The sequence below is a fragment of the Manis javanica genome, chromosome 2 (assembly GCF_040802235.1).
Source record: "Manis javanica isolate MJ-LG chromosome 2, MJ_LKY, whole genome shotgun sequence".
In the NCBI taxonomy this organism is placed as follows: Eukaryota; Metazoa; Chordata; class Mammalia; order Pholidota; family Manidae; genus Manis; species Manis javanica.
Genome location: NC_133157.1, coordinates 155,071,692 through 155,094,039, shown reverse-complemented (window position 1 = coordinate 155,094,039; position 22,348 = coordinate 155,071,692). Strand labels below are relative to the sequence as shown.

The 22,348-nt window shown below is 33.8% G+C and overlaps 1 protein-coding gene across 1 annotated transcript in view; it reads right to left on the bottom strand.

Annotated features, from left to right (window-relative positions):
- MCMDC2 (minichromosome maintenance domain containing 2) overlaps positions 1-22,348 on the bottom strand; it is a 57,545-nt gene that overhangs the window by 16,302 nt on the left and 18,895 nt on the right. The window contains exons 5-13 of the mRNA XM_073229607.1: positions 20,898-21,093; positions 20,187-20,309; positions 19,971-20,075; positions 17,687-17,812; positions 14,927-15,170; positions 7,167-7,372; positions 5,737-5,903; positions 5,066-5,245; positions 130-272 (exon numbers count right to left, since the gene is read on the bottom strand). Coding sequence (XP_073085708.1) covers positions 130-272; positions 5,066-5,245; positions 5,737-5,903; positions 7,167-7,372; positions 14,927-15,170; positions 17,687-17,812; positions 19,971-20,075; positions 20,187-20,309; positions 20,898-21,093 — 1,490 coding nt within the window. The remainder of the gene's footprint in view (positions 1-129; positions 273-5,065; positions 5,246-5,736; positions 5,904-7,166; positions 7,373-14,926; positions 15,171-17,686; positions 17,813-19,970; positions 20,076-20,186; positions 20,310-20,897; positions 21,094-22,348) is intronic.

The window sequence follows — 22,348 nt, the reverse complement described above, 5'->3', positions numbered from 1 at the left end:
AAATTCTTTTGCAACAGGTAAATTATAAACCAACCAACCAGCAATCAAAGAAAAAAGAAGTGACAAAGATAAATAGCTACATTATTGAAAAGTAAATTTTGGCTTTAAAATTTTGTATTGAATACCTACAAATATTTTAATGCAGATGCTGATAATTTTGATCCATATATAGAATCTGTTCTGATTCTGCGACTTGCTAGGTAATAGCCATGTATCATTCTTTCTGCCTCCAAGCTGAACTCTACATTCAAATTCTTTGCAAAGGCCAGCAGCTAAATCAAAAACGTGAAAAATATAATTCAAACTTTATTATGGAATCTATATTATAAAAACCAAAGAAGATTGTCATTTTATTTTTAAAAGTTTGCATGTTTTATTTATTGACATCAATCCTGATTAAATATCTGAGGCCATGCTACAGTCACTGAGCACTCTAAATCATAGCCTTACGCTTGTAAAGAATATTAAAGTTTACCCAGAGTAATCTCTTCCTCCCTTTTACTGCAGAAATGTTCTGTGCAATGTACTTGAATGACTATCAAGTCTGCTTCCAGTGGAATAAAGGCTTACTCGTGGGAGAGAGACCTTCCTTAGAACCTAATTTCCCTCTGAATAGCTTTCATTCTTTGAGTTTATTTCCTTTTAACTTTCTCTCACAGGCCCTAGAGCTACTTGTCCTCCTACTTCCCCTCCTCCCTTTTAAAGAACACAACTGAATATGAGGAATGTGGGAGGCACTGTGAAGGTGGGCCTTGGCGATTCAGTAAAATTTGGGGTAAAGGAAAATCTTCAACAAAATGATTGTCACTGTTTTCTCTGAGTTTTGTCCTTTGTGACTTTCTGAGTAATTCCCAGTTCCTTAAGTCCTTATTCAATGACAAAATTTCCAGACTTTTCAGCATCCTGATTGTTTTCTGCTTTTTTAACTCAGAACCAAAAGGAAAAATTAACCATGATAATGTTATCGCAGGTAGATAGCCAGACATGAGCAGGAAAGGATTTGGGGACTCTGGCTGGTGTTTACATTCAGTTAGATGCTTGTTTGTATTCTAAACATTCCATGTAAACTGTTCTTGTGGGATGTGGGGTGGGAGGGTATACATATCAGACCTACCAAAACTGACTGGTTCCAACATGGAAGAGAAGTTAAACCTGACTTCACCTCAAAGTACATTACACACTCATCAGCATACTAAAAATCACACCCCTTGGCACCATGACAGTTCCAAGGAAGACCATCTAAGGACAAAAGGAGAGCATCACCCTATTTCCCAGAAATCCCCTCCCTATTCCCAGAAAACCCCACCTAACCTGATGAATATTCCACTCCTGCTTAAACTGCAGCTGTAAGATTACCTAACCCAAAGCCCATCATGCTGCTCACCTCTGGAGCATGCCTACCACTCCATCCTTGAGAGCATACTTTGCTTTATTAAACTACTTTTTGCTTTTACCTGCTCTACCTGTTGATGAATTCTTTCTCTATCAGAGTCAAGAACCCTTCCACAGGTTGTGGTCTCACCTAGGGCACAGAGAGATCTCCCCAGATTGGATGCCCAACAACATTTTGGTGACCACGAGTAATCTTCATACTGCACTCAGTAATGATGTAGCCAAGAAGGATTCTATCTATGCTACTTTAAGGACTCCTTGTCTTTTTCTCTTGGATCCTTGGTTGTTTTTGCCTCTTCCTAGGTGGGCACAGGTTGACAATTTAAAAGCCACTAGAGCGGTCACCACCTACAATAAGTCTCCCATGTGAGGATAAGTTGGTCACAGAGGTTAGATTGGTATCTAGGCTACCTGCCAACCTCAAGACTGTGTCTGTGCATTGAGGTAACTGTGAAGCAAAACAACCCACCCCACCCCACAGCACATTCTCCCTATAGGTTATAGACTCAACTTCCAAGAATCCATTTCCTATACTCATGGTGGTCCCTGGTGCCTCCTCCTTGACTCAGTCTAGTACCTCTTCCTTTATGTCTCTCCTCCTGCCTGTGTTAGACTAGGCAGAAAGGAAGGGAGAGGTAGAAGCCCATAACCTTTCTAGATGGGTTTATACCCACTCTTTGCCTAAAACAAGAAGTAAGACAGGGATGGGAAATCCCCAAGGCTGATTCCTGCACAAACAATACCAAGACATGTCCATGAGACCATGGCCCATTCACATGATCATCAGATTAAATTAGCATTAAATCCCCAAGGCTGATGCTTGTGCAAAGGGCACTGAAACATGTCTGAGAATGACCTTGGCCCATTCACATCATCATTAGAACGTTCCCCATCACCCATGGGTTTTTCTGTATGCATTATGAGTAAGAGCAGCACAGACTCAAAGCAGTTATATGATCTGAACCTGTTAATCCACCCCTCATACTTTCTGTAAAACCAACAAGCATTCAGATAAGCAGTGCTGGTCCTGACCTCTCAGGCTGCCTGCTCTCTCTTCAAGAGTGTACTTCTTGCTAAATAAAACTGTCTTCTAGCCTTCTCATCTTGCTTTGTATTCCTTATCCATGTGCACTGGAAGAGGGGTTCCCCAGGGCACATGGACAAGGGATGAGAAAGACTCCTCCCTGTAACAATAAGATTGCTATTAACTATAATATTTACATTTATACATAACTTTTTAAAGGATCTGCATATGTCCTGTCTTCTTTATTCTTTTTACACTCCTCAGTTCCCCCCAGGCCTTCAGAACTGAATAATGATACTATTAATGATACCAGTAGCGCTCTCTTGGTTTTATCCTATGGAGGCACAATAATATGCCACCTAAATTGCCCTACAGGAAAGGATTTTTTGCCCCAGCAACTGGGAGTACTGTTGGGGTTGGCCTCCAGTTGTCAACTTCTTCAAAGATTGCCTCAAGGCAGCCCACATCAAATGAATGATTGAGGAGAAAGTAGGGGGGAGGGGATGTTATAAGGCTCCTCTGTTTCTTTCCAAAGCAGAACAATTCTGTCGGGTCCTTTAGCTCCAAGAGCTCATTGTGGGGCCACCAGAGGCTATCTCTGGGCCTGCATCACAGCTTGACCCCTTCCTCTGCCCAATCCTGCTTCCTTATCCCTTCTATAGATATTGAAAGAAGAGTATTCCTTACTAAGCAATGGCACACTAAACCCCATCTCAGTCTGCCTCCTGGAGAGCCCAGATGCAACAGATTCCATCCAATCTTGTGGGATGGACAGATTTATCTTCTGGAGAAATCATCTTCACTATTTCACTAGTCTAATAAAGTCTATGAATCAACTATAGACTCTTTTGTCTGATCTTCAAGGCTTATTGTAAATTTGCCAAATACTAATCTTGATGACTCCATAATATTTTTGCTACAGTCAGGCAGGTCTTCTCAGTTTTCCATGTATACACATTTCTACTTTCATGTCTGCTCCTTTTCTTATTTCTGTTTAGAATGCCCATCTTTCCTATCATTTAAATCTCACCTTTTCTGAAGGCCCAACTTTTTTATGGTCAATCTCCTTTGTGAAGTACTTCCAACTCTTGCATTTTACTTGGTATTTTCCTAACTGAATTCCGAAAATACTTACAGTTAGCACCACCCAGCTTAGCACTTAAATTGTCCTTTTTTGTACATCTTGCTTTTACCTGAACTAAGTGATAAACTATTTAAGGAAGAAAATTTATATATCTTCTTTCCTTTCCTGTGAAACTATTGTTAAAAAGAAAGACATAGGTTCAACATGGTGTCACTTCTGCCAGGCCAAGTCATCAAACTAGGGCTTAATGCCTAACTAAACTGCAGTTTCAACCTCCCCCAGAAATGCAGTCAGTCAGGAACTTTCTGGTCAGCATGGATAAGATAATGTCACAGTTGTCCTCTCTGCCTCCAAAGCAATCCACCTAATAAGACCCTTTTGTCCCAAATGAAGGTGACCTCACCCAAAATAGTCCTTTTTTGTTTTTTCTGTTTATGACTTTCTTGTCCTGCCTGTCATCCTTTCTGTTGTGTGCCCTTTGGAGCATCTCTCTACTTGCTGATTCATGAATCACACTTAATAAAGTCAATTAGATTTTCAAATTTACTTGGATGAATTTTGTTTTTTTATACTATAAAAGAACAGAAATAGATTCAACTATATAAAATATTCAGTAAATAGCTGACTAATTAATAAATTCATAGTTTTTGTTTTTCTTTCAGGGGAAAACTGGGCAAAAATATCTCTGGCTTATTTGTGTATCTATATATTCAGTACCCTAATTCTTATAGATTAGCCACTTTTTTCTTATATACTAAAACAAATAAAAAAACCTTAATGTATCATAAATATTATTCCTTTTCTGTTCTAATCTATGTGAATAAACCATGCTCATAATTCATTTTTAAGTCCATCTCACCTTTCAGCTTTTTACCCATGTAATATGCCTACAAGTAAAGCAGGTATGAAAAAAATTGTAATGACCGATGGACTCCCATTTCCCAACATTCCCTGCCTTTTATCTATCCTACCTACTTTACTGTGGATGGATTTCTGAATAGTTAATACTAAAAGGGCTTCACTTGTAAATACTTGAATATCTTTAATAGCTATGAGAATCATTACTAAATTTACATTACCTACTTTCAGGTCTCTGAACATGCCACACATGTTTTCATGTCAGAACATTAAAGTGGGCTAGTGAGGCATGACAGATTCCCTGAAGTCAGAACTCTGACTTGATAAAATTTATATAACAGGAATCTCTTTGAATCATCTGCAGAATATAAAAAACTATATCACCTATATCTACACAAGCTCTTTTCATAATTTTCTATAGAAATATTCAATTTTGACTTTCTTTTCATTGAGATTCTTCAAGCTTTGGTGATTTGGATAGTGGTACAAAGAATAAACTCAACATTCTAATATCTATGTCTTTATATAGTTTTCTATTTAATTATAATTCTAAATATTTTCTATATAATGTCCTTAAGGTATCTAAAAGCCAGGAGGAATTGAAATAAAAGAATCCTAAATAAACAAAATTGACTACTTAAAGAAAGCTCTATTTAAATTGAGAAACATCAGCACAAGTATTTTGGTAATCATTTTTCTACCTTTACCTTTTCAAAATCATTAGTTGTGAACTGCTTAGAAGCTACATGAAGCAGCCCTTCAGGCTCAATGGCTTTCTTTAAAGTGTGTTGCACAGTAGGAAGAAATGAGTGACAAGGAGATGATTCATTGCAGTTAATCAACAACCCAAATGTCTCTACAAGATTAACTGGAATCAAACTGTAATCCTATATCAAATGAAAATGTAAAAGGCAAACATTAAACTCTGGCATTTTCACAAACACTTTGGAATATTTATAAATTAAGCATTTATCATTTAAATCATTAATGTATTTATATTGTTATAATATTTGATTATATTAAATGAAATAATAATTATAAAAATTATTTTGTTATTATTTATTATTTAGAATGACTCTTGAATAGGTGGGAACTTATAGAGACCAATTTTTTAAAAATGCTCTTCACTGAGTATTTTCTTACACATTATCATTAATACCTCCCCACTACTTACTCAAATAATGAGCAGACACTTCCTTTGCATGACTAAATGACATGAAAAATTTCAAACAACTGTGTCATTACTTAGTTCTAGTACCTGAATAAGTATAGGACAGGTTAATAATAAAACATTAAAAACAAGAAAAACATTAAGACTAAAGTCTGTGATTAAAATTCCTGAACAACATTCAGACAATAAAATATACATATACCTTACCATCTGACCAATTAGAGTGTTGGTTTTCTGCATATTCCTCCTTGAAGATGAATCCATATCAACAAAAGTCCAAAAACTGCACTGAACTGGAAAAGTCATTTGTTGATCAATATCATCCCCATACTTCTTTCCTGGGATGTGCACTGTGATGCTTCTGCTTTCTACAACTAAATCAGAAGATATTACCCATTTGTTATTTAAGTTCATTTTAGTCTATATATATATATATATATATATATACAAATTAATAACAAATATGAAGAATTTTAACATCTACACTTTGGATAGTAAAGATACAAGTAAATTTGATTGTTTTGTAAGATATGGCTAAATTAGATAAAAAGAATATACAAAGAACAGGGCAAGAAAAATATTTGAAGGTTTATGTGTCCCATGACTTGGGACATATGGCCAGAATTGTGGTCAGTGTGTGGGTGGCACAGGCTGAGGGTTAGGAAATTTGTCATATAGTGCAGGCTTACAAGGAGCTGAAATTAAACAACATTCTTTAATATGGAAAACAAATAAAAGGAAGTAAGCCATCTGTGTAGGAGTAAAAGAGAAAAAGATTGACAAAGAAGATGAACTACAATGGTTAAGGGAAATATATACATCAAATTCTCATGTTCAAAACCAAATTCAGTATTTCTCCTCCTCAAATGGTTCTGTGTGCATTACTCACAATTAGGGCTATCATGTTTCATCCACTTAAAACCCAAACAAAAATATGTGGAAACATTCTATTCTCTTTTCTATCCTTTCACAAAATCTTAGCAAACTGAGTCCAACAACGTATAAGAAGAATTATACCCCACAGCCAGGTAGGATTTATTTTAGGTATGCAAAGATAGTTCAACAACTGAAAGGCAATTAATGTAATCCACTGTATCAACAGGCTACAGAGGAAAAACCACAGTATTACATCAATTGATACAGAAAAAGCAGTTGCTAAAATCCAATACTCATTTTATTAAAAAAAACTCTCAGTAGATTAGGAATAGAAGATAACTCTTTCAACTTGAAAAAGAACATCTACATAAACCTACATATAACATCACACTTAATGATGAGAAACTTGATTTCCTGCTAAGATCAGGAACAAGACAAGGATGTCCCTTGACGTCCCTTCTCACCACTGCTTTTCAACATCATATTGGAAGTCCTAGCTAATGCAATAAGACAAGATAAGGAAATAAATAGGGCCCAATACAAACTCATGTGTTAGGACAACTGAGAGCAAAGGGTAAAACAGCATTAACACATGAAATTCCTTTTGTAAAAATTTATTTATAAAGGTAAAATGAGAAAGGTCACATAATATAATTTCTCAATTCCTAAAATATGTAGAATTTTAGCTGTTAAGTAACTCCCTGACAGTGATAAGTCTGTAAGTTAAACAGGTGAAAATTAACTTTAAAAATATTGTTTACCTGATTGAAGCTGTTCAAGTTTATCTTTTTTGTGTGAAGCCAAGTCTCCTATAAAGCAGATACCACCTTTAGCTAGCAAAGCACTGCCAGCTTGAATGCTAACTGCTCCAGTTCCATACTTATTCCTGGACAGAGTAGGAAAAATTTCAGTAGAGACTGGATGACGTATACCACGGGGCACAAGGTTTATACTAAAATTCAAAAGCCTAAGGGAAAAAAAAAGTTATTCACTACTATCATTTAATATTTGATTTTCATAATTCTTATGTTTAACAGCTACACAACTGAATTTAATCTGATTCAATATTTATTGAGTACTTGTGTTAGGGATAAAAACATATGAAATTTGTAATTTGTAAAGCTCCTTAATTTGTAAAGCTCATGCCTAGAAAGAGGGACATAAAGAGAAAACTAAAACAGAATGTGATAAGTACAAAAATAATGTTGAGAACATCCATAAAAGAGTATTATTTCTTCCTGGAAAGAAGTCAGAGAAAGTTACAGAGAGATGACACTTAAACTGGGCCTTTGTCTTTTTATAGATTGCTTTCTTTTGTTTATTCAAAATTTTTGCTTTTAGGCTTACTAACAGCTTGTCCTGACTATCCCTGCTGCCTATGTATCATGGTAATTCTTGATACATCCTTTTGCTTTCTAATCTCTTTGCCAATTGCCTCAGCCTCTTCATTTTTTCAAATTTTAATTCTAAGAGAGGAATATAATTAGCTTACAAATTCCTACCATTACATAGCTTAATGGCATAATCAGCTATGATGTGCAGATATCATAGGATAGGTAGATGCTATAAAATGTCTAGTGTATGCGCCATTCCAAGAAATTTGGATGTTAGTTTGAAGATACATAAAATGGGGGAGCAAGATTTAGAAAGAAACTTTTGCAAGCCAATAGAGCAGTATTTTTCAACTGTAGTTCACATTAAAATCATCTGGGGAATTTAAAAAAATACCAATGCCAAACCCCACCTCAAAGCATGTAAATGAGAATCTCTGGGAATGGGCCACATTCAAAAATTTTCTTTTTTAATTTTCCCAGGTGATCCTAATGTGCAGTCAGACTGAGAACCTATTTACACTGAACAATGGCCCTCAAATTTGGATACATATTGAAACCAGCTAAGGAATTTTTCAAATACTGATATAAGGTCATAGAAATACAAAAATAAGTGGTATTTCTATATAGTCCCAGCACATATTTCAAAAATAAACTTTATAAAACTACCATTTTAATAGTATTAAATATACAAATACTTAGAAATCAATAATATATATGCATGACTTTTATAAAACATTGCTGAGAGAAATTATGGAAGATTTAAATAAATGGAGATATATACCATATTCACGGATTGGAAGAGTTTGTATATGGTGTGACTCCTACTTCATACCATATACAAAGATTACTTGTAACATAAAACAGACCAAATGTGAGAGCTAGGACAATAATGCTAGAATAAAATATAAAAGGATATCTTATGATGTTGTATTAGGCACATATTTCTTAAACAGAACCCAGAAAACACTGAATGTAGAAGAAAATAATAATTTGGATTTCATCAGAACTAAAAAGTCAGTTCATCAAAGATATCTTTTAAGAAAAAAATGCAAGTGTTAGATTGAGAAAAGAATTTCATGGTACATATATGTGACAGGGATGTACATCCAGAACAACCCCATTTAAAAGTAAGCAAAGTATTAGAATGAATTCAAACTTAAGTGATCATCAGCTTAATATATACTATATAATCTATATACTTAGATGTCATCTACAAACCTCATGGTAAATACAAACCAAAAACCTTTAATAGGGACACAAAACATAAAGAAAAGGAATCCAAGTATAACACAAAAGAGATCATCATTCACAAATGAAGAGAATTAAAGAAGAAAGGAATAGAGAAGATCAACAAACACAACCAGAAAACAATTTAAAAAATGGCAATAATCATTCTAAATATAGATGGTCTAAATGGTCCATCAAAAGACATATGCAACTGAATGGATTAAAAAACAGGATCTATCTATATTCTGCCTACAAAAGACTCACTGAAAACTTAAAGGCACATACAGACTGAAAGTGAAGGAATGCAAAAAAAATTCCATGCAAATGGAAGTGAAAAAAAGCTGCAGTAGCAATACTTATATCAGACAAAATAAACTTTAAAACAAAAATGTAACAAGAGACTAAGAAGGGTATTCCATATTGATAAAGGGACTAATCCAGCAGGAAGATATAATTTATATATCTATTCGTCCAACATATATGCATCTAACTATATAAAGCAAGTATTAACAGACATAAAGAGAGAAATTGACATTAATAAAATAATAGTGGGAGACTTTAACACTCCATTTACATAAATGTATAGATTATCCAGACAAAAAAATCAATAAAGCAACAGTGGCTCTGAATGACATATTGGACCAGATGGACTTAACAGATACACACAGAACACTCCAACCCAAAAGAGCAGAATACATTCTTTTCAAGCTCACATGGAACATTCTTTAGGCTAGACCACATGTTAGGCCACAAAACAAGTCTCAATATATTTAAGAGGACTGAAATCATATGATGCATCTTTTCCAATCATAAGAATATGAAACTGGATATCAATTACAAGCAAAAACTGGAAAAACTCAAACACTTGAAGGCTAAAAAAAAATGCTATTAAACTACCAATGGGTCAATAAATCAAAGAAGTAATAAAAAAATACCCAGGGAATAATGAAAATATTAACACAATGGTTCAAAATCTTTGGAACACAGCAAAGGCAGTTCCAAGAGTAAAGCTTATAGTGATATAGGCCTACCTCAAGAAATAAGAAAAATCTCAAACAACCTAACCTTACACCTATAGGATCTAAAAAAAGAAGAGCAAACAAGGCCCAAAGTTAAAAAGAAAGAAAAAATTAATTAAGGGCAGAATGGAAATAAATGAAATAGAGACTAAAAAAATTGAAAATGTGAATGAAACTAAAAGCTGGTTCCTTGAAAAGATAAAAAAAAAAAAGTTGATAAGCCTTCAGCCACACTCATCAAGGAAAAAAGATAAAGGATCCAAATAAATAAAATCAGAAATGAAGGAGTAGAACTGAAACTGATATCACAGAAATACTATGATACACCACAAAAATACACAGAGATTACTATGAAAAATTATATGGCAACAAATAGCACAACCTAGAAGAATTGCATAAATTCCTAAAAACATAACAATCTTCCAAGATTGAACCAGGAAGAAATAGAAAATCCAGACTGATTACTAGTAACAAAATTGAATCAGGCATCAAAAAATTCCCAAAAAACAAAAGCCCAGGACCAGTGGCTTCACAGGTGAATTCTACCAATATTTAGAGACTTAACACCTATCATTCTCAAATTATTCCAAAAAACAGAAGAGGAAGCAATGCTTCCAAATTCATTCTCTGAAGCCAGCATTACCCAAATACCAAAACCAAAGACACTACAAGAAACTGAAATTATAGACCAATATCTCTGAATAACATAGATGCTAATATCCTCAACAAAATATTATCAAACCAAATTTAATGATACATTAAAAGGATCATTCACCATGATCAAGTGGGACTATTTCCAAGGATGCAAGGATATTTCCACATCCACGAATCAATGTGATACACCACATTAACAAAAGGAAGGATAAAAACCATTTATTCATCTTAATAGTTGCAGAAAACCACTGGACAAAATTCAATATCCATTCACAATAAAAACTCTCAACAAAATGGTATAGAGGCAATACACCTCAATATAATAATAAATGACATATGACAAACCCACAGCTAATGTCATACTCAATGGTGAAAATCTCAGTCTTTTCCTCTAAGATCACAAACAAGAGAAGGATATCTACTGTCACTACTTTTGTTCAACATAGTACTGGAATCCTAGCCACAGCAATCAGGCTTGAAAAAGAAATTAAAGGCATCCAACCTGGTTGGGAAGAAACAAATTGTCACTATTTGCAAATGACGGGGTAATACATATAGAAACCCCTATATAAGTGCATTCAGTAAAGTTGCAGGATACAAAATCTGTTGTGTTTTTTAAACTAATAAACTAGCTGAAAGTGAAATTAAAAAAGCAATCCCATTTATAACTGCAACAAAAAGAATAAAATACTTGCAAATAAATTTTACCAAGGATGTGAAAGACCTGTAATCTGAAAACTATAAGACATTGATGACAGAAATCGAAGATGACACAACTAAATGGAGATATTCAAAGCCTATTGATTGGAAGAATTAGTATTGTTTCAATGTTCATACTCCCCAAAGTAATCCACAGATTCAGCGCAATTCCCATCAAAATACCAATAGCATTTTTCACAGAACTAGAACAAATAATCCTAAATTTGTATAGAACCACAAAAGACATAATTAGCCAAAAGAAATCTTGAGAAAGAAGAACAAATCTGGAAGTATCATGCTCTCTGATTTCAAACTATACTACAAGGCTATAGTAATAAAAAAAAATGTGGTACTGGCACAAAAACAGACATACAGACCAATGGAACAGAAAAGAAAGCCGAGAAATATACCCATGTTTATACAGTCAATTAATATATGACAAAAAAGGCAAGAATATACAATGGGGAAAGGACAGTCTGTTCAATAAATAGTGTTGGGAAAACCTTTGCAACATGTAAAGGAATGAAATTGGACCACTGTCTTACACCATACACAGAAATAAACTCAAAATGGATTAAAGACCTAAATGTAAGACCTAAAATCATAAAACTTCTAAAAGAAAACATAGGCAGTAAACTCCTGGACATCAGCCCTAGCAATTTTTTTTATATGTCTCCCTAAAGTAAGGGAAACAAAAGCAAAAATAAAGAGGTGGGATTACATCAAACTAAAAAGCTTCTGCACAGAGAAAAAAACATCAACAAAATGAAAAAGCCACCTACTGAATCAGAGAACATAACTGCAAATAATATATTTGATAAGGAGTTAATATCCAATATATATATATATAAATCACTCTTATAACTCAACACCAAAAGAAAAAAAACTGATTAAAAGATAGGCAGAGAACCTGAATAGACATTTTTCCTAAGAAGACCTACAGATGGCCAATAGATCACAAAAAGATGCTCAACATCAGTAATCAACAAGGAAATGCAAATCAAAGTTATAATGAGATATCATCTCACTCCAATCAGAATGGCTAGTATCAAAATGACAAGAAATAACAAGTGTGGGTGAGGATATGGAGAAAAGGAAACCCTTGTGCACTGTTGGTAAGAATGTAATATGGCGCAGCCACTATAGAAAACAGTATGGAGGTTCCTCAAAAAACTAAAAGTAGAAATACCATATGATCTGGTAATTCCACTTCTGAGTCTTTACCCATAGAAAACAAAAAACTATTCTAAAAGATATATGCACTCCTTGTCTATTGCAGCACTATTTACAATACCCAACATATGGAAACAATCAAAGTATCCACCAATAGATTAATGGATAAAGAAGATGTGGTATATCTATATATGTACACAATGGAATATTACTCAGCCATAAAAAAGATTGAAATCTTGCTGTTTATGACAACATAGATAGACCTAGAGGGTATTATGCTAATAGAAATAAATCAGACAGAGAAAGACAAATATTATATGATTTCACTTATATGTGGAATCTAAAGAACAAAAGAAACAAAAGAAACACAGAATACAGAGAACAAACTGGTTGTTGTCAGAGAAGAGGGGGGTGGGGGGGTGGACAGAATAGGTGAAAGGGATAAAGGGGTACAATAAAAAATAAATAAGTCACTGGAATGAAAAGTACAGTATAGAGAATATAATCAATAATATTATAAAAACTAACTTTGTATGTAATAAAAAATATGGCAACTACACCTACTGTGGCAAACAGTGCATTATGTATATAATTGTCAAATCACTATGTGTAAAACAGAAACTAATATAATATTGTATATATCAACTAAACCTTAATGTAAAAGAAAGTAAGAATGAGCAAAGAACTTAAAATACTTCATAAAAGAAGATACATGAGTAGCCAATAAGCACATGAAAAACAGTTCAAATCAGTAGTCATCAGGGAAATGCAAATTAGAACCATAATGAGATACCATTTCATGCACACTAGTATGGCTTAATTGAAGTTGACTAACACCATCATATGTTGGTGAGGATAAAAACAACTAGAATTTATTCAAGATTAATGGAAAAATACGTCCACAAAAAGACTTGTAATAGAATGTTTTCAGCAGCTTTATTTATAATAGTCAAAATGTGTAAGACCCAAATGTCCATCACTAGGAGAATGGATAAAAAAAATCTGGCATATTCACATAATGGAATAATACTCATCAATACAAACAATGAGCTACTGATACACACAACTGAGTCAATCTCAAAAACATGCTGAGTGAGAGACTAGATGCAAAAGAGTATGCATTATATGACTCTATTTATATAAAGTTGAAGAATAAGAAAATTAACCTATGGTGACAGAAATCACCTGTGGAGATAGGAACTGATTGGAAGAGGGAATGAAGGAACTTTCTGAGGTGATGGAAATGCTCTGAATATCGTGGTGGTGCTGGCTATAGGAGTGCATGCGTTTGTCAAAATTCATCGAATTATATACTTAAGATCTGGTTATTTCACTGTATTATAAATTTCACTTAAAAAACAAAACAAAAGACAAATCTCTCATACAGCCCCAAAGACCATTTTAGAAAAAACCAAAGGTTAATGACAAACAGGAAAAGAGATAAAGGCTTTAATTTACAAGAGATACCACAAATCAATAAGAAATAAACAACTTAATAGAAAAACGCACAATGGTCAAGGAGGTTCACAGAAAAATAATACAAGTGTTTAACAAGCTCTAAATGATGCCAAAACTTACTTCCAATTAAATAAATGCAAATTAAAATAAAATACCATTTTTCTACCCAACAGATGGCAATTTTGGAAGTTTGATAACATGCACTGTTGGGGAGGCTATGAGGAAACAATACTTTCATACTCATTAGTGGGAGATTAAATTGGAGCAATTTGTAGCAGTCAGCGCCACATTTACTGCAATTTAATTTTAGCAAAACGTCATCTGTCCAACTGAGTTAAAATTAACTTGAATTTTATTTAAAAAATTTTAAATTCATTCCATGAATTTGTTTTTGCTTTACAATTCCATATAAGATATTAATATAAGAAGCTTATTCCTAGCTTTTTGACATTTAAGTAATTTTTAAAAAGGGTACTTGCTAGTGAGGAGCCCCAAATGCCTAGGAGAGACTTATTCTGAAGTTAGGGTGATAATCCAAAATGTAAGTTTAGTACTTTTGGCAGCCTTATTTGGGTGCACTGAATCCATATTAATGAATGGAAACTTGAAGAAAAAAAAATGGCTTGTTGGTTCTTAGTGAGGAGATTATTTTAAAATGAAAACAAAGTACAAAAGCAGAACACTGAGCTAGGAATTGGGAAAGAAAGGCTATGAAGGATGCATTTATTTGTAAAGGTCTGGGTGGGAAAATAGGTTGAAATTTTGAGTGGTTGGAAAGCAAATAGTCCATTTTTTACTCCATGTTTTAAAAGTTTTGAACTTCACTGATAAAATTCTAAGTTATTTATATTGCCCAGATAAATTCTAAATATTTGCCTTTTAATGATGCTTTTGGAAAGGATTTATGCAAATCTGTGACCAATCTATAATTTGAGAAAAAGTACGTCACTATTTTACCTGTCTACAAGTAGAGTATCACTTGTTATGATTAAAATATCCAGGTAATCTTCCAGCTCCTTATTATGGTTACTTGTCTGTACTAGACTCATCAGCAAACAGAGCTTGAGCAAATTATAAGTCCCAAGAGGAACAATTTGTGATGCAAAGATATTGGCAAGTATTGCTGCAAACTTCCAGTATGAGCTGGAAGTCAAAGTAAGGAGATACCTGAAATTGTCGCTAATTTCAGGTCCTGAAGGTACTGAAAGCAAATATTAACACATATATTAAAAAGAGTTTAAAACAAGAAGATGACATTAGAAACACATAATTCCATTTACCTAAAACATCAAATTGCAGTTCTTTTAATGATGCCATATTCAGATTTGTATTATGATTGGAGGTCACTCTGGTCTATTGTTTCTATCCCAGGGATTGTAATAAAAGGAAACAGTCTTTCTGTATGTCTACATGGAATTGCAAGCAAATCCCTCATTCTTACTTTAAGATCCATGTAAGCAAAATCAGATCATGTGGCTCCTGTATTGTACTGTTTGCTTCTATATTTCCATGTTTGAAATAATATCACCTTTAATGAGGGCTAACAAGAATCGGAAATATTTGAATGTTGCTGTTAAAAGGTATGATTTATACTCTACTACTTTTTTTTTTTCTAAGTAGCTTGGATGTTTATTTTTCAGCTATAATTTGAGCAGCTGATACTAGGCTAAATAGTTTGCATATATTATATAAACGCAGTCTAATATGCATGCATTCCCATTCTGATTTTTTTAAACCAAGAACACAGCCTACAAGCACCATATTCCACTTTGCCTTTAGGATACACCCACTCTCAGCTCCTTCTCTCCCCATGTACAGCTAGATAAACCCTTGCCTGTTGGTGAGAACTCTCTTGCCAAAAAATCAACAATTCCCATTTAAGGATCTGTAACTCACATTCCTTTCCTTCTCCCACTCCATTTTTTTTGTATCATTAATACAATTACATGAGGAACATTATGTTTACTAGACTTCCCCCTTCACCAAGTCCCCCTCACATACCCCATTAGTCACTGTCCATCAGCGTAGTAAGATGCTGTAAAATCACTACTTGTCTTCTCTGTGTTGCACAGCCCTCCCCATGCCCCCCCTACATTATACATGCTAATCGTAAGGCCCCCTTTCTTCTTCCCCACCCTTCTCCCTCCCTTCACACCCATCCTCCCCAGTCCCTTTCCATTTGGTAACTGTTAGTCCTTTCTTGGGTTCTGTGATTCTGCTGCTGTTTTGTTCCTTCAGTTTTTCCTTTGTTCTTATATTCCACATATGAGTGAAATAATTTGGTACTTGTCTTTCTCTGCCTGGCTTATTTCACTGAACATAATACCCTCTAGCTCCATCCATGTTGTTGCAAATGGTAGGATTTGTTTTCTTCTTATGGCTGAATAATATTCCATTGTGTGTATGCATCACATCTTCTTTATCCATTCATCTAATGATGGACACTTAGGTTGCTTTCATTTCTTGGTTATTGTAAATAGTGCTGTGATAAACATAGGGGTGCATCTGTCTACTACTTTTAAAGTACTGTACAACATATTATACTGTAATATTCTAGGTCTTCTCTATTCCCTCATTCTGTCCAACTCCTGAAAGGGATGTGTGATTTAATTCATGGCCAGTTTGGAAGGAATAGTGTGCCTCTATAACCCAGGCCCTCTTTCCTTCTTTTTGGGCTGTCATGACAGGAAAATGATAACCCCTACTCATCCATGCCCATGGACCAAGGGAGGTCTACCTTAGTGTAATTCTTGCCACATATGGGTGGTAATATCTGCCTAATTCTGGAGTTCAGCATGGGAAAGCATACTTTTCCACCTACATTTAAATCATGTTCTGCTACCAAATCAATAAATCTGGAAACACTTCATGGTTGAAAAACATTTAAAAGAACACTAAAATGTCTATTGTCCATTAGTGCTTTTGTAGTTCAACATTTTTATTCTTTTAAGAAGCTCTTTTCTTCAAGATAAGCAGAGGTATCTAGAATCCACTTGTATTTCAATTCAGCATGGGTCATCTAGCGATTCCAAAAAAATCTAACTCTAATTCAAGATTTAACTTACCTTTCCTATATTTAGATATTTGTGTGCCAAGTTAGAAGAGTAGGCACTTCTACTGCCCTCCACTTTTGTTTACTGAATGCTTGATTATGTGAGAGTAGTTAAAAGAAATTATTATCAGTAGTAACAATGATATTTTGGCCCCCATATGTCTTTTTATTTTGTCTTATTTCTTGATTGGTTAAGAACTCCGAAGAGAAAATTTTACTTTCACTGGGCTATTTTATTTGGCTCTTTTTATCAGATTATACAGTTACTTAGGATTGCCTAAGCTAGAAAATAAAGGGTTGGGTAGAAAACCCTTTTAACTAATCTCTAACTCTTGGCATCCTGAAACATTTTCTCATTGCTAATTACAAAAAAGTCAAAGTAAGAGTTGGCCAAAAGAAACTAGTCCTTCATATGGACAAGGTTCTACATTTTCCCATTTATTTCCTTCATAGAATTTATTATCTGAAAACATCCTATTGATTAGTTTACAGGTTTATTGACTGTCTACCATATGATTTAAGAGTGGGAACCTTGACAGTCCTGATCACATCCGTATCCCTAGTGCTTAGAAAAGTGTCCAGCACATAGGCAGCCAGTATTTATTTCCTGAACAAATGGACTTAAACTTAGATATGTCAATACATGATATTAGCATTTTCCTTACCTTTTGGATTACAAAAAGTGATGCTATTTGCCTCCATACAAACAGAAGTTTGTGAGGTTTTTACACAGGCTGGAATTCCAATAATTTTATACTCATTTCCTATATTCATTTTATTCACTGATTCATCTAAAATTATTAAACATAAAATAAAATGTATTTATTAAACAAACTTTTTCCATGATCATATGCTTCAAAGATCTAAAACGAATTCAACAATTTAGTAGTTGAATTAGTTGTATTTACTTTCGTTTAGTATACTATCCATCTATACTGGCACAAATATGTAAATTGAGGCAATTTTATTCCTGAAAATTTTGATAGTTACAGGTAATGATGAATTAACTTCAAGAAGCATGTAACATAGCAACAAGGTAGTCTCCTATAATACAATCAAAGGAAAAAAGATCATTCTACTTAAGATGAAATTCTTTGCATAAAATGACAAGAATGTTAATAAAAATGACCTCTTAAGTAATAATATTATTTGGGAAGAAAATAATTTTAGAAGGTATCATTCATTGTCTACAATGTAGGCAAGGTACTTTTACATACAGTACCTAATTGTTAACTGTAAGACAACTATTGTTGCCCCATTTCATATATGAAAAAACTAAGAGCTTAAGTAACTTGCACAAGGCTAAATAGTAAGTAGCAAAACAGAAATTTACAGGTAGGTCAGTCTCCCCAATGTCTCCTTCTTATACATACTAGGGTCCTCTCATATCTACAGATTGGGCAAAGCTTTTGCAAAGTTCAAAATTCATTTTTAAAAACATACACTAAAAATATTGATCTTACAATTAAACTGTTAGTTGGGTGGTTGTGAAGCTATGAAAGAGGAGTACAAGAAGGAGCGAGGATTAACTTCTCTCTGTAAAGATCAAAGAGTGATCCCCATTTTCTTCTCTCTCTCTCTCTCTCTCTCTCTCTCTCTCTCTCTCTCTCTCTCTCAGCTTCAAAGAGCATATTTGTGAACCCTATAGACTTGGAAGTGAAGAATCAAAAAATAAAAATTCCAAAACCACCCACCCAAACAACAAAAACAACTAAAGAATACAGAATGAATTACAAGGGAAAAATAAAATTGAACAGTTTTTCAACTGTTCTGTGGAATCTTATAGTTTGGTGGATATGTCCTGAAGTCAAGGAAAGGTCAAAAGGAAGGCAAGAGGCTGAGAAGTCTAGGTATTTCTTCTGATGTGAACCCCCAAAGGCCTACTTTTACTAACTTCATCTTTAAAAATATATTTGGGTTCTATATAGAATTAACTTGAAGAGTTTTCTACTAAAATATAAGTCAGATGGCTAAATATATTTCGATATTGTATGGTTTATATGTAGTATTTAATACAATAGCATAGACTTTGAGGTTGGAATGTCCAAGTTTGAATCCTGGTTGTGCCATGTAGTCACTAGTTCAGTGACTGTTACCTAATTTCTCTGTGCATTGGGTTCTGCACTGTAAAATGGGGAAAACAATGGAATCTACTCAATAGGGTTACTGTGACTAAATGAGTTAATATAAGTAAGAGTGCTTGGCATGTAGAAGGTGCTATATAAAAATTACATATTATATCTGGCTTACATGTCTGCCTCATCCTTGTCAGGCATGGTGAAAAGAGTTCTTTGAGGCTCTACTTTTCTAACTCCAGAGTTTCCTATACATGGTTGATATCTAAGATCTCTCCTCAACAGTTTAATTCCTACAATATCAGCCCAAGAAAAGAAGCTGAGCCTCATTCTCATTTGCACAGTTTTGCCTTCTCAGTGAAGACTCACCTCTTCCCTGGGTGATTGATACTGATAATTTCTTCCATCAAGGCAGACTCTGTTTAATCACAGGTCTTTTAGCCATGCAATAATTCTTATATATCAATTATACATCAATGTTCATTCATTTAACCAATATTTATTGAGTTTTTACTATGTGCAGTAAAAAAGCCAATTCCCTACCCTCATGAAGCTTATATTCAAAACAGTAACTCCAATACTTACATAAGACACACACATAAAATAATGGGAGCTCATTAGTATAAATAATTGTGACCCTGGGATTTAGCATAGAGCTTGGGACATAGCAGGTGCTAATATCTTTTTAAGTGTTGTATGACTAAGTGAATAACTGATACATTAACTAAATATGATTCTTTATATACTCAAGAATAAGACCTACTATTCTTAATTTACAGAAGTACCATTTATAATATATCAGCATAAACAAATCAATTAAATGTGTTACCTATTTTATAGCAATATTCTTTTAATTCAAACAGAACTTACTTACCTCTTAGGAAAATAGTAAGAGATTGAAACCTAAATGGCTGATTGTTAGAATATCCTTGAAAGGCATGAAGTGCCTTTGCAGTAATAATTTCAACTATCTGTTTATCTTAAAGCAAAGAGCATAAAATAGTTATTAGAATATATATTCAATTTAATTTCCACATTAAAATATCAAACTTTTTAAAAATTGTAATTAAAAATATAAATGTATTTTTACCACCAAGTACTCTGAATTTTCTGTCTTCTTGAAGTGAAGATGAACATAGATTACACAAAAAGTCGTTCCTTACTGTTGCAGATTCTGTAGCACCAGGCATATGCACTCTTATGTACTGAAATCCTGAAAGAACACAGAAGTAAGCTAAATCTGCTTTTAGATTTAACTATCTATTTTCAATCCTTGAAAATGAATTTTGCATGGGGTTCAAGCAATTCAATTAACATTTATTGCATGGCCACTTTTTGCCAGGCACTGTGCTAAGGCACTAGTGATATGGTTAAACACACAATTTCAACAGGTAGCAATAAGAAACAGATCATTTCAATATGTTGTATTATTTACAGAGTGTTCAGAGAGAAGAAAGGTGGGGATGAAAGGAAAAGGTATCCTGGAGAAGGACTGAAATGGGATTAAGCCAAAAGGTTAAGAGAGGACATTACATGGAGAGGGAGCAGCATGAAGAGTCATGAGACAATGTGTGAGAAGAGCAAGTACTTCAGCAATACAGGAGCACCTATTGAGTTGAGGGGGAGAAGTGAAGAAGGAATGTATTTAAAGATATGCCATGTAAACTTTATAAATATTAAGACACGCCTTATTTTGTTCCATTTTTTCTCTTCTGTGAATGTGTCATAACTAATTGTAAACATGATTCAGGATTAAACAATAAATTGCTTTTGATGTTTCAATTTTAATTTTAATATTTACCTTTTGAAAGAGGGCATGCTTCATCTGAACAAAGAAATCTTGCACCTTGCGTATACTTGGTTACAGTTGTCACTGCAATCACTATTCCTTGCATCATAAAAAACCTTTGAGATGTATAATCAAGTGGAAACTCACAAAGATCAAGACTATAACTTGGCAGAGGAGGTAAATGTGTTAACTTCAGCACTATATTAATCTAATAAGAAAATTAAAATTGTATTAATAAAAATTGCAGAGAACTTATATTATTGAATTATATTACAATAAAGAAGGTATATTTGTAGGGTAAATAAATGATTTGTTAGTGTTATCAGCAACCAAAATATTATGCATAAAAGATTTAAAATATAAAATTAAAGATTCAAAACCCTTATAATCTTACATTTTAATTATGAACTCATTATTTTTCCTTAAAAATACACATTTTCTCACTGTATCCACTGAAAAGACTTATAAAACAATGAGAACCCAATAGCAATGAACTTTAGTGCCCAGATTGTGATCTCTAAATATCATTTCTCACTAAAAGGAACAAGAGCTCCTCAGGGGAAATGGCTGATTTCATGTCTGGGCAGAAAATATATCAGGATCTGATTCATCTCTTTGAGCCAGAAACCAAGGGAGCTATAAAAAACTATAGGATGTGTCAAAAAGACACAGGAGCAAATTTTAAGAGACTCCCAAAGACCAAAGGTAGGAACATGTAAGGGTCATAAAGAATGCCAAAAATTCATTGAAATACAACAGATATATTTAAAAAGTTATGAGTTCCTCTTAATTAAAAAACACAAAAAACAAAAAACTTATGTTTACCTTTAGAGGATGCTAGATCTCAACTCATTACTCTCTGAATATGTATAAATGGAAAAAATTAAACATTTATTCTGCCTTTCTTGTACAAATTGTATTTCAGGGTAGTCAAATAGTTGATGAAAGAAAACTTTTCTTATAGAATAATTTCAGCTAATAAAGTCAGAAAGGTTGCTAAAAATTAGAAAAATCATAATCTTGCAACTCCTAATGAAATAATGGATTCTAGGCAACGATTATCAATGGCAGCAAAAACTATTAGGTGAAAGTTGATGGGAGGCCCTTTGTTGGAGGGAAGAGACTGAGATCACCTGAACTCACTGATCAGTTGTGATTTAGCAATCACGCATTGCTACGGGACAACAGGTACTATAGTTCTCCTAATGTAGTGCAAAATGAAATACACGGCACAATGATATATTTTTGTCAAAATGAGTTGAACTTGAATCTAATTAAGTCTTTAGGGCCAACTTCTATTTTCCAGAAATATGAGGTATAGAAGAGTAAGTTAAATATCACAAGAACATAATCACACAAATCCAGATTATGAGACATTCCACAGGTTAATTAACTAGTATCTTCAAAACTTAACAGTATAAAAAGGAAAGAGGAGGAAATGGCTCTAGATTAAAAGAGGCAGT